Source organism: Osmerus eperlanus, chromosome 23, assembly GCF_963692335.1.
Source record: "Osmerus eperlanus chromosome 23, fOsmEpe2.1, whole genome shotgun sequence".
In the NCBI taxonomy this organism is placed as follows: Eukaryota; Metazoa; Chordata; class Actinopteri; order Osmeriformes; family Osmeridae; genus Osmerus; species Osmerus eperlanus.
In genome coordinates, this window is record NC_085040.1 from 4,651,652 (window position 1) to 4,664,542 (window position 12,891).

The 12,891-nt window shown below is 38.4% G+C and overlaps 1 protein-coding gene across 8 annotated transcripts in view; it reads right to left on the bottom strand.

The window, feature by feature from the left end:
* Positions 1-604: 604 nt before the first annotated feature.
* Positions 605-12,891, bottom strand: part of LOC134009988 (nuclear factor 1 B-type-like) — a 55,292-nt gene continuing 43,005 nt past the window's right edge. For 6 of the 8 annotated variants that reach the window (XM_062449802.1, XM_062449801.1, XM_062449804.1 and 3 more), the window contains 2 exons: positions 9,660-9,748; positions 605-7,271 (listed from right to left, as the gene is read on the bottom strand). In XM_062449802.1, the coding sequence (XP_062305786.1) occupies positions 7,142-7,271; positions 9,660-9,748 (219 nt within the window). In that variant the 3' untranslated portion in view covers positions 605-7,141. The remainder of the gene's footprint in view (positions 7,272-9,659; positions 9,749-12,891) is intronic. The other 2 variants (XM_062449806.1, XM_062449805.1) reach the window with 1 other exon arrangement.

The window sequence follows — 12,891 nt, forward strand, 5'->3', positions numbered from 1 at the left end:
AATGCATCTCGTACCATAAATCAAGGTCTTGATAGGAACTTGGCTTGGTGACCGCAGCACCAGGCTGTAATACAGCAGAGATATTCTGAGGTGAACATGGCCACCATGCAAAGGAAGGTAAAGGAGGTCTGTTAAAGATACCAGAGTCAGAGATCGGATGACGGTGAAAGGACAATTCACAAAAGCTGTGATTTCGTAGAAAAATTTGATCGTTTTATTTACATTTAGTCATTTAGCAGACGCTCTTATCCAGAGCGTCTTTTATATCAATACTTGTTCTGGTAAACTGTCGGGAGAATAGAAAAAATAAGATCTCCAATGACACTACATTCACTGTAGCAGTGTGTTATTGTATAACATGTGATGGTGTCATTATAACTTGTTGTACGCCTAATAACTTGCATAGGTTCTCTATGCCAGTAAAAACAAATTCTAAGTTCAGCAAGATAACGTGGACGTTGTTATACATAGGTTTGTATATGTTATGTCATGAAGGTGTTATACATAGGTTTCTATATGTTATGTTATGAAGGTGTCATGACTGTTTATGATGACTCCATTCAAAGTACATGCAGTTGGTGGCACAAAAAAGACCCCATTCAAATTGTTTAGCATAGCTCATTTTATTGTTTAAACAGTTTTGCATAGGAAATATATCCACTTCCAGTAATTGACTGCAGTAAAAACAGCTGCTAGCAGTATAGGCTGGATATAACAGTAACAATCACGAAAATGTTGAGCCTTTATTTACACTGATTCTAATCTTGTGGCATTTTTTGCCCCTGCACCAAATGTAACCGGCTTGAAGGCATTGACTACAGCATATGTTTCTAAATCAATTAAAAGAAAGGATAACAGCCTTCACTATACAGTTCTCAATGGATCCCTGTGGCTCCTAAACTGTAAATAAAAAGATATAAACAAACGTCTCTAAACGTACATTCAGATACATACATAGACCTTTGCACACGTTTGCTGATAAACTACAATCACTACGGAGACTGATTACATACTGTGTTGTTATGCTGGTGTTGTTGTTGTTGATGTTGTTCTGGTTATTCACTAAGATGTGATTCACCTTTACTGGGCACAACGTTTGCCAAGAAGAAGTAAAAGTGCCACAAGACTCAATAGAAAACAAACCTGCAAGTCGTTGAGCATTATTTTTATAATAACAATACCTGTTACTACTGTTGTTACTAAATGTAGTCTTGAAAATTCAAAGAAACACACTTTTGATCAAATCTACACATTTGTCCCTCATAGAACAAGTATGACATGTGTGCACTCTGACGAAGAGCTCTAAAATGGACAAAGCACAAACAAACATTCTTAAGAAAACACATTTCAACCCAAACAAGAAAAATAACAAAGAATCAAACCCTAAAGAAGATCAGAGATTAGGAAGAGGTCGTCCGTCACATTCTGTTTTGTTGTTATTCTTTTGCCTGGGATGAAAGTCCCACTATTTACAAGACACTCACTAAAATAGTGAGCTCAAGTAGGCACTGTATACATATATTTTTGTCTTATTTTGGGGAATAATACATAAAATGCTGGCTTTTTTGTTGTTGTTTACAACAACCTGATATATACTGTATGTGTTGCTTGTGTAGAACTAAAACTCCCGAAAAGCTAATATGTTTTTCTTTTTTCTCCAACCTACACATCGCTAAACATTCAGGAAAAAAGGATGCTGAAAACTACCTTTTGCAATGCAGTTGTACAGTATAGTTACATAAAACGCCTATGTAATAACATGCTATTCAGTTGAGTGGTGTAGGTTATTAAATGTGGAACAAGGTGTTATGGGGTGTTTATATTAGTACGGTTTTGGCTTATCCCATATCCACCAACTCCTGATGAGCAAACCACTTCACCTTGTTCCACTATGGTACTAACCTAAGGTTGTTAAACACAATTACATAGCAGGTTTGACTAAAATGTTATAAACACAAGATTTACTATGTAGTTACTAATGAATGAATATCAATGTAAATTAAAGTGTAATCAGAAGAGCCACATGGATATTGCATGAGTGCCACAGGTTCTCCTTGCATATGAAGATTTTTGTTGGTGTCTTGACAGACACAACTGACAACAAGTCTATACTGTAAATGCATGTAATTCAACAAAAAGTGTTTTACCCAAGTACAAACCGTAAAATAAATGAGATCTTTAAAAAGAAACAATATCCTCCAAAATATATGTTACACAAACTGATAGAACAGAAAGCTAGAACACTGGAACCTAGCTTCAGGGCTAAATTAAGAGAATTGCAAAAGCTTGATCTGTCTGAATTCAGGCACACTTATTATGTATTCTACTGGAACTGTGAGATTCAGGAGGTCCCTGAATCTTACAAGGGGCTCCCATCTCCTAGTACCCACACCAAGCATATTATTTCTCCTTGCCATAGAAGCCTGCCGTAGAAAGTATATGGCAGATTTTATTCAACAGAGGCTCTGTCTGGCAGACAACTGAACTAGGTTGTGGAAAGTGCAGAATCAGTGACACCTCCGGGTCACTGAGAAACCAAGTGTGGAATGCCCTCCTTAGCTCAGTGTTCGAGGATTTTGTACCTAAAATCCTTTTGAGCTGAATCACTAGCGCTCAGTTACACTAGCGATCCAATCTCAAATCTAAACATTGTGCAATGGGTAGCGCCATTGTAGCGATTGTTTTTGCTCAAATCTGAACCCCACACATCCTTACTCTGGACGACTTTGTCAGTTAACAATACGTCTACATACATAGTAGAATGTAGATTACCCTGGTTAACTCCATAACTACATATGGATATCCCTTACTGTCTGGTCTAGCACACAATCAAACCTATCTTGGACATTTTAGATTTTGAAAATCTTGAATCACATTTCACTCTATGATTACCAAAAATTCTTATAGTCATGAAATGTTTACAAACTGTAAATTTAAGTGCTAAATACAATTTTACAAGCATTACCCTTCATTATTATGTTTCATATTGGCTGCTCTGTATAGGATACTTTCACTTAGTACAGACAGAATTATGGAAAATTTATTAAATACTTTGACTCTATTATTTTGGGTATACCTGGAGAGTTGTAACTCAAATCTAGGTTCCAAAAGAAAATATGTTTTATCTTTAAATGGAACTCATGTTTCCCAATACGTAAAGTTTTACAAACAAGGGTTTTCAGAGAAAAATTAAAGTAAAAAGTTTACAGTGTACAAACTCCTGTCCTAAGGCAGATTTTTTGTTTGAAAGACCCTCATCATCGCTTATTGTTTAGTGTCAGAGTCATTCTATCTCTCTCATACATTCCTGCTTACAGAAAACGTTCACAATATCACAAACACTCACAACTCAAGAGCTGCCAATACAGATTTTAACCCAGATGACTCCAGCTTTTAATGCTGTCATGATATTCACCTTTATATACAGTCACCTCCCCTAAATATCAACACAACCACCACAACAACCCTGACACATACAGTTGTACGCAGGGACAAAATGCTAATTTGTGGTGTCTCCAATCAACTAGAGGCGGCAAAGCACAAAAAACTAGCAAACAAATAAGAATACAATAAAATAAAAATAAAACACAGAACAGTGCACATAGAACAGGGTGACTTTAAATGTTTGTTTTGTTTTTGTTATAACAGGCATCTTGGATGAAGGAGGAGAGATTAAGCTTGACTTGAGTTATTTCAACTTTCTGCTTTCTCAAAGCATAAGAGGGTGTTTGAACTTTCACAATTGTTGGCATTGAGTGCAAAATGTAATATGTGCAATGCCGATTGGTCTCTGTTTTAATCAGAAAAGTACTACTTTTTTTAGTGCTATGTAGGAGTACTATAAATTGATTGAATATGGTCTTTGATTCATTTTATTTTATTTTATGTTCCTTTTAGATTATCTTGTTATATTTTAAACAAAATGTTTGAAGACGAATGCCTATGTGTTAAGTGCTATTAGTTTGTTCTAATGTAATTGTATTTTCATAGGCCTTTTGAGATTGCAGCCCGATCACATTTCAAAGATCAAGCACATTCTCACAGAAGTTTTTCAGTTGGCAATACTGGTCAATGTCTACATCGCGGTACCAATGCAATTATGTTACATGTCAAAATTGTAATTAGGTTGCATGTCTAGATCTCATGAACGTTGAATATCAACGAATGACTGGTATTCTCCAAGTAGGCGAAATGCATAAGAGAAATGGTCTGCATTTACAGGTGCACATGTACTACAGGTAGAGTTAAGGCGTGAGTTCACATGGCGAAGGTTGGGATTACAGACAGGGCTTGATTCCGAAAACAGGAACATTTTAAATGCTGAGTTGCTATAAGGTTGCTCTTGTGTTGGTAGAGTCCCGATGAGAAAGTGAGGTTGCGCTCATGCAGGAAAGCCACATTAACAGCGAGCTCTTCATACACTCACCCTCCCCATCTACTTTCATGATTCCTGACTCGTATTATAGCAACAATGCTTGTAATTCAATATGGCATTAGGGTGTGACATTGATGTATTCCCATTTTACTGATTAGTTATATCTGAACATAATGCTGCATGAAGAAAATAGATGTTCTCTGTGCCACAGCTTTTAACATAACATACAAGGCTCCATTCTAAACCACTCAAAAGGGGAATGATGTCCCTGGAAGTGACGAAACTAGTGCATATATACATACAATTACAAATAATAAGTGAAGGCTTGCTGGAACCAAGCTTATTAAGAGGACTGGAACAGGTGTCATATGCTTATATTGATTGTAGTGCATATTCTACAGGTCACTTAATTAGAGATTTTTAAGGCATTTACTTGGGAATTGAATACAGTAGCTTAATATTGGATGGCACAGTATTGTGTGTAGGATTTATGCTCTGAGATTGCTGTATACAGTGGCAATCCAACATGGCTTTCCATAATTGCGGTTTGAGTTCCTTTTGCAATTGCAGTTCGGCAGTACGAATTCGAATTTCTCATTAAGGTGAACATTTTCTTAGCAGAAGAAATGTATAAATGATTGTCACGCTCAAGTCAAGCCCTCTCTCCTATGAAAATGAGGTCCTTCAATGTCACAAGCTAGCACCCTCCGTGGGAAGTTTTAAATGAAGATACCTGTGTCACAGTAGACAGAACAGTGACTTTGCAGTCTCACAAGACCCCTGGTGCAGTGTTTACAGACAGGGTGTAAGTATAGAAAAATGCCCCTGCACCCAACTAAGAATAAAAAAATACTCCATCACTCAGTACACAAAAGACCTTATCATATCCTGCATAGAGAGCAGTCCCCACTTTGGTCAATAAAAAAAAAGAACACCATCAACAACATCATCATCATTAGCAACAACAACATCAACAAAATAAATGCATTACAACATGGTCTATCTCCAAACTAGCTCCTAATAATTGACAAATCTATAAGCACTACCTACATAGGCAAAACTTGGTATTGCATAATTTTCATAGATCTGAATCTCTCCCTCCTCAAACGTAACTGGAAGATTAAAAAAAATGACAAAAATAGAAAAACAAAAAATGGAAGGTTATTAGAAAATCCACCAAAATACTGAAAACATGATGTTGGTTGATTATAAACTTTAGAGCGGCGACTATACACAACCTTGATATGCAATGTAACTGTGAGATAAAGTAGTAAATTATGTTAAAAATCAACAACATCACGTTTCATTCAGAGTACAAAAAGTTCATATCATATTTTTTTTTCTGTAATGATAATAAATGCAGCAAAAACAAGAGTAGTGATGTTTCTATATTTAAAGGCAAGGCACGTAATTGCAGACTATGTCATCGTGCAAATCAACAGTATTGGAGAGATTGTATTCTATTCATATTTCTGGTCTGAGAGGCGATGGCTATGGACCTGCCATGCACAATTCTAGATTTTAGGGGATGCCACCATAGGGGGCTATGACTTGGGTTATCAAGTAGCACAAATGCAAAATGGACATTCAGACTGCACCAAGTGAAGGTCTATATACAGTTGCTGTAGGGTAAAGGTTCTGTAAATATTTCAACATATTGCCTTTCTTATATTCTTTATCATGAACATGATCTTAGTAAAGGTGGCCAAATGTATCTCTTCTTAATTTGTGAAAACGCATAAAAGAAAGTCATTTCTGTACACTTGTTTTCATTTTTCAACTTTTGTTCTGTAAATTTTCACAATAAATAGGAAAATCTCCCCATTAGGAAGAGTAGGGCTCAAAAGAAGTGCTGGTTTGTACTCAGTTATGCACAGGCAGCTCAATGCTCATCTTCTATCACATTTCAGCATTTTAGACTTTTTTATATATAAAAACGAAAAATGTTAATGAAAATCAATTAAAATGCTTTTTTGAACATTTTACGTTTACTTATAAAATATTTATCCCCCTTCCTTTAGAGTCTTAGGGCTGACAGACTGATAGCTTCCCTTCAAAAATGTAATTGCACTTGCCTCTTTCGAGATATTAACTTTTTCATCTTTTTAAATCCTTTTTTAAAGGAGACCCAAATTCTTGTGAAAGAAGGTCAAGGTTCCCTGACCTAATGTAGTGTTTAAAAACTGCATCAAGTTCCTAACTTTTACTGTAGTTGTTTGTGGTAACCTTGGACATAGCAGTACAGGTTAAACAAGTTGAAAACATTTGAACACTTTTTTTTATCACAAACTGAAATTTAGGTGAAAACACAATAATGTATGATCTGCTCCTATAGATACAAAGTGAATTGTTTGCCAACGGCACCAGATATTAAGAAGGTTTAAGGTCAAACTTGACAAGTTTAGAACATTGACCAGGCAGCCATTGTGTGTGCAGATCAATTTACCTGCTTGTAAACCCCAAATCTTGTAACTACCAACATGAAAATGAAAATAACCATCACTACAGACTACTAGAGTGTCATGCAAAAACATTAAGGCATCTAAAAAATGTACAGGATACATCACAGTATTTGAATGGATCGAAAAGTTCTTCACACACAACATCTGACGGGCAGGGGGTTAAAGCAGACCTGAATAGGATGCTGACAAACCCACTGGAGTCTTCTTGGCCAGAGTCCCTCAGGGCTAGGTGACCAAGGGAAGGGAGGGAAGATTGCGTTGCCTGCTGGTTTTGTACCCGGTGTGCTGCACCAGGTGGGGTTCTTCAGTTGCCTGTCTCAGCATGAAGAATGGGTTCACCAATGATGTTTATGCTGTAGTTCTGGACATTTGTTGGTAGAATCGGAGTCCCGTTCGACACTTGAAATGGAACTAAGCTCGCCCAGGTACCAGGACTGTGGAGTGAGATAGAGAGACAGAGAGTTATTTTAAACATCATAACATTCTCTATTAACCAATCCAAATATCACTGTATGACTCAGGCTAAGACAGTCAACCTACAACCAGTATTTTGGAAAGTTGGATATCTTGATTTCCCAACTTTTTATCCTCATTTCCAACTAACCAGATAAAAAGAAGTCTTTCATTAACCATTAAGGGGTCACAAATAAACAAGCTGTATTTTGACACAGATCCCAAGGTAGGATCTAATTTTATAATAACACACACTCATTGGCATTTTATCAATAGGAGTTTTTCCTTGTCTTTTCTTAAGAGTTTGTTTTGATGTCATTGTTGATCTGTGGGTAACTGTGAAGCCATTTGTCACTTTGCAATATCAGGAAGAACGGTATATAAACAAAACATTAATGGAAAAGAACAGATGACATACAGTGTTTGGATGAGAAGGAGTTAAACATCGAGGCAAGGCTTCGCAGGCTTTCTGGACAGGCTTCCTGCCAACGAGTCATGTCCCTCATCTCTGCCTTTCTTTATCACAGACCGCCCCCCCCTCACTACCTCCTCAATTTCTCTATGCACCAGCTTCCCTTGTCTTCACAGCCTCTCTCTCTCTCTCTCTCTCTCTCTCTCTCTCCCTCTTTCTCTACCACTGCATCACTACCCTGCTAAAAATCCTCTGACAGGAAATGAGAGATTACGTTTTTCCTACCTTGCTGAACAAAGAGCATTCTGAGCAGGCCAGCGCAGGATCCTTTTCCTTCTATGTTCTTTACCCGTTTTTTCCCCTTTCTTTCTTTCTCTCTCTCTCTCTCTCTCTCTCTCTCTCTCTCTCTCTCTCTCTCTCTCTCTCTCTCTCTCTCTCTCTCTCTCTCTCTTATTAAACATTTGCTCAGGTGTGTGACAAAGACAGTACAACTGTATCTGGGTATGTACAGTAATTTACTTAAATCTACAGATTTATAGATTAAATATGTTTCATGAATACTTTCCCTTCAAAAACATGTCAAATCAAAACCGCATGACTGCAGGTGGTTTTGGCACCAAACATCCAGAATCCTGATGCTCTCCCCCCAAGTAATCTCAAAACTTGCCTCCCTTGACCCCATCCAGCTCCACATTCCCAAACCAAACTCATTCTTGTCCCTAGGAGTGCAGCTCTGGTCTGCAGGCTGCTTCATTTAAGGATTAGCCTCCAAATTAGATTATCTAATGGCATCTCAATGGATTGCTGACCCATTTCCTGGCAAATGGCAACATGCAAGTCTGGCAGCCTTTTCATTTGGATCTTGAACGAAGACGAACATGTGCGACTCACAGACACATTATTTATTTTTTGTGTATCTAAACATTTCAGACGTTAATACGATAAGCGCAGTTACTGAAGTGGATGTCAATTTTGTCTACGATTCTGATCTGAATCAAAGTTGAGTCTTTCCCCAACTAAAATCAGAAGGAAAGCCGCTGTCATCACTGATGAAAGTGGAGCAGACACATGCAGACGAATATTAGGAAATACTCTGTTCCACCAAAATGTTCAGCGCTTAGCGTGCACCAAAATGCACGCATAGCGACTAAAGTATTACAGGATATAGCCACCAAGCATCCCTCATCTTTCCTCTGTAACAATACCTGATGTGGTAATTATATTAGCGCCTTCAGACAGCTGGGTCCCAGGAGGTTGCTACATTGGTGAGAGTTGAGGGGCGCTAACTACCCCTCTTTCCGGTCTCACTGCAGTTGAAGTGAGGTGATTACATTAGCTGTGTGTGCTGGCTGGCCAGGATCTTACTGGTTGGGGATGATGTAGGTTCCGTAGAGTAGTTATGCATGTGTAAAAAGACAAGACTCTTAACTGGTTATGGCTTGTTTTTTCCTTTGCTCAACCTACGAAAGGCTTTCCTGGGTGTGAAAGCCGGTCATGAAAACGAAATGAGTGTGAAAGAAAGAAAGCAAAAAATCCCTTTTTCTTAAATCCCATACTTTCGAGGAACTGCGTGGATGTTATAGGAAATGACCGAGCAGAAAATTACGGTAAATGCTTCAAGGGAAATTGATCAAAACATTTGCACATTTCAAATGTTAAATTAAGTATCACTTAATAAGTTGTACTTAATTTGAAGATTACAGAGTATACTAAACATGCATGTATTCATAGTGTAATTAGTTAACACACATACAGTAACAAGTCATTTCACAGCATATCATTTCACAGTCATATATGCCAATAATGTGTGAGTGTGTGCACGTTTGTGATTCCGTACACAAGTGGCCAAGTATATCCGCCATATCTGTGCATGTGTGTGTTTGGCCAACAGGCTGTAAAAATACAAAAAGAAAGAAAAGAAAATGAAAGAAAAATGGTTGAAAATGATGAACGTTACCTTTGCCAAGCAATCCCCAAAGTATCCTCACTGGCACTGGTGCCATAATGCCTGCCGTTTTGAGTCATGGTCCAGTCACATATCCTCAGCTGTCAATTAAAACCTAGCAGTCAGATACGGGCCAGGACAACTTCTACTTTGATTTCACTAGACAACAAAATGCATGCAATAGAGCCTGAAGCAGCCTCAATACAAACAACAAAAGCCCCTGGCTCCCATACTAAACAATAATGATTTCATCTCAACATAAAAAAATCTGTACTTATGTTAAAATATGTGAAAGGTTTGAAAATGAAGAACATAGAACATGCATGTCACAATAGGTAGTACATTCTCAGTTGCTAACCTGGAATTTAAAAGGGGTTAGTTTTACAGTTTAAGTGTGAGTCATGTCAAATGGTCAGTCGCTCAAAAATCGGGACGGTGCTAAGAGTTAGCCTGTGGGCTCATGCACTTCTTATGGTGCATGCATCTGCCTGCTTTGGGGAGGTGGCACATGAATCTAAAGGTAACTGCAGATACATCTAGAGGATGGGGTGGGTAATGTGTCAATACAATCACTGACACCCACATGCACAGTCCATGCATTTTGCACACACACAAGACATTCCAAATCATATCTACAGTCTCACCAATCCATCCAGACCTTTACTCTATTCTTCTTACTGTAACTATGTATGTGTATGCAAATGTACTCCTCTACACATTATCCACAGAAAATCCATCTGATGCCCACACTGCATGGGCATTGCCCATGCACAAGAATCCAAAACTGTTTGCCAGGTTTCAGATTGGGGCTATGATTAGGGTGTGAAAGCACTTGATTGGAAATCAATGGAACAAAGGTTCTAAAGCAGGCAGGTGCATGGTAATTGGTGACAACATTCTGTTAATTTATATTGCTTTATATGGCTTGTAAGCCTTTGATAGAGCATGATTAATATAAATTAAATCTCAATGAAATCTCAATTGAAGCTTTGTACGTTAAGTGTGTTCTGTTGCTCAGTGAACAATTCATTTGAGAAATATTTTTTCCTATTCAACATACAAAACCATTCAGAGACAAAGACATGCCATCTCTTGCAAAGTTTAACCTACAACTTGAAACGAGAAAAAGTGAATGAATTTCCAGACCACGCCATTTAGTGTTCCTACATTCATTGTAGTACCATATCATATACGATGTCGTACATGTAGTACATGAAACCCCTTTCTGTATAGCGTGGAAAGCTCGGGAGGCAAACCACCGAAACTGTAGTTCACACATTCAGGAACAACTGAACAACGTGGACAAGCTAACTTCACAAGGCTGCGAGGGCCTGGCCAGACGTGCCAGCGCTCCCTGTGCTCGGAGGCTCTTTCCTCTGAGCCATCTGTCCACCGGCGCTGTCAGAACAGAGCAGCGCGGCTAGCGGGGCGCGGGAACGTGCCAGGGAGAGTACACAAACAGAGGCAGCAGATTGAGGATTAGCATCCTTCTTTAGATAATGCAAAATGACATCTGATCATGGACGGTTCCCACAAGAATTGCATTCCCAGGAGTTCACCAAGGGATGAATTCAGAGTTTTCACAGATTTTGTATCTAAGACGTATAGAGCAGGTGTGAAGGAGGCTGTCTGTGTTTGAAGTTCAGGCCCCCTGAGGGTCCGAGTGTGTATTCATTCTCTGCCTTTTTATGTTTTTTCTTATTTTCCTATGGGGTAGTTTGATCTTGGAACACAAATCTCTGCTGGTTAAGGTTACACCTTGCCATACATTTTACCACCTAGTGGCGCTGTAGTACAGGGTAGTACACCTTTGTAAGGTTATAGTTCCTCCACGATTTGACTAATGAGGTAAAAAAAAACTGGACTGTTTAACATGAACTATGATTTACTAAATAAATAATAAAGTGTTTTCTTTAATCAACTAACTATTGTGCACCAAACCTGGTTCAAAATCTATTCTATCACAAGGTCTTCAAAAGTACAACTTCAAATATCCTTTCACGTATCTCAAATAACATGGCCAATATTGGCCAAATGGGTGTGACTTGAAAGGGAGTATAAACTATCATAATAAAACTAGGTGTACATGTTCATGTCCACGCAAGGAACTTTGCCCTACAGGTATTTGCACACTAACTACATGTGAATTCTCTCGTCCACATATTGATCAATCTTTATTAGACTGATCTATAGATTTCTGAATGTATATATTTGTTGGCGTGTTACTAATGGTTTTACGTTTCGATGATGCGGTTTAGGCCAATTCATTGGATCATACTGTATAGTAGCATCCATGATGGTTCAGTTACTTACAGTATCACTGGGAGTTCCTGGTTGGTACCTATAATTTGATACGATGACAAAAGGATTTTTGATAAATGTAAATTCATGGGATGGGCCTATTATATAAACAATTAATTATCATAATGATTAGATATTTTGTGTGTAAAAGAGCAGTTTTTTCCAACCCAACCACATATTGGACCTATATTTATAGTGCTAAGTTGATCCTCAGGTTTAGCAGTGCAGGTTATATGGTATGGGACGGGTTGGGCTTCCCGGATGTTTGTTTTTTCATTCATGTTCAGCTGCCCCTTTTCAACATCCACTTATCCCTTATACCCCTCCCCCATACTGCCACTTCTTACCCTTTTGTAATGACCTCTACTGCTTACATTTAATTCTATTTATTTAAATAAAAATTCCTATGGACCTAACATTTTATTATAGACATTGCTATGTAGTTACATGGTACTTGATGTAACCTTAATGTAATGTGTTGCCAATACTATTTTCAAAAATGTGTTTGCTTTTAGTCCAAATTAATTCGGTGGTACTGTCTAGCTAGGAGTGAAACTTGTAAGAAGTAGTGACATCACTAGTTCGTCGGATAAACATAGCACGGCTACCAGAAAGAACAGACTACAAACTCTGGCAACACTGGCCAAATAATCCTCCATCATAGGAAAAAAACATCCCATCATTAACAAAACTTCACATTTTCCGCCTGCTCTACCTTAGCCAAACTGGGGAGAGCAACAGAGGAAGGCTTTGTCATCATCTGCTGAGGAAACCAGGCGGAGGAGAAACCAGTGATTATTATGTAGCCGCATGCAGATGCATTCAATTAGCTGTGGTTGGAAAACCCTTGGCCGCGGACCAGCTGTTTTGACGAGGAGGGGCTGGCTGCGAACACACCCTTTCCCACCATTCTGGACCACGATGCTCCCAACCTCACACACTC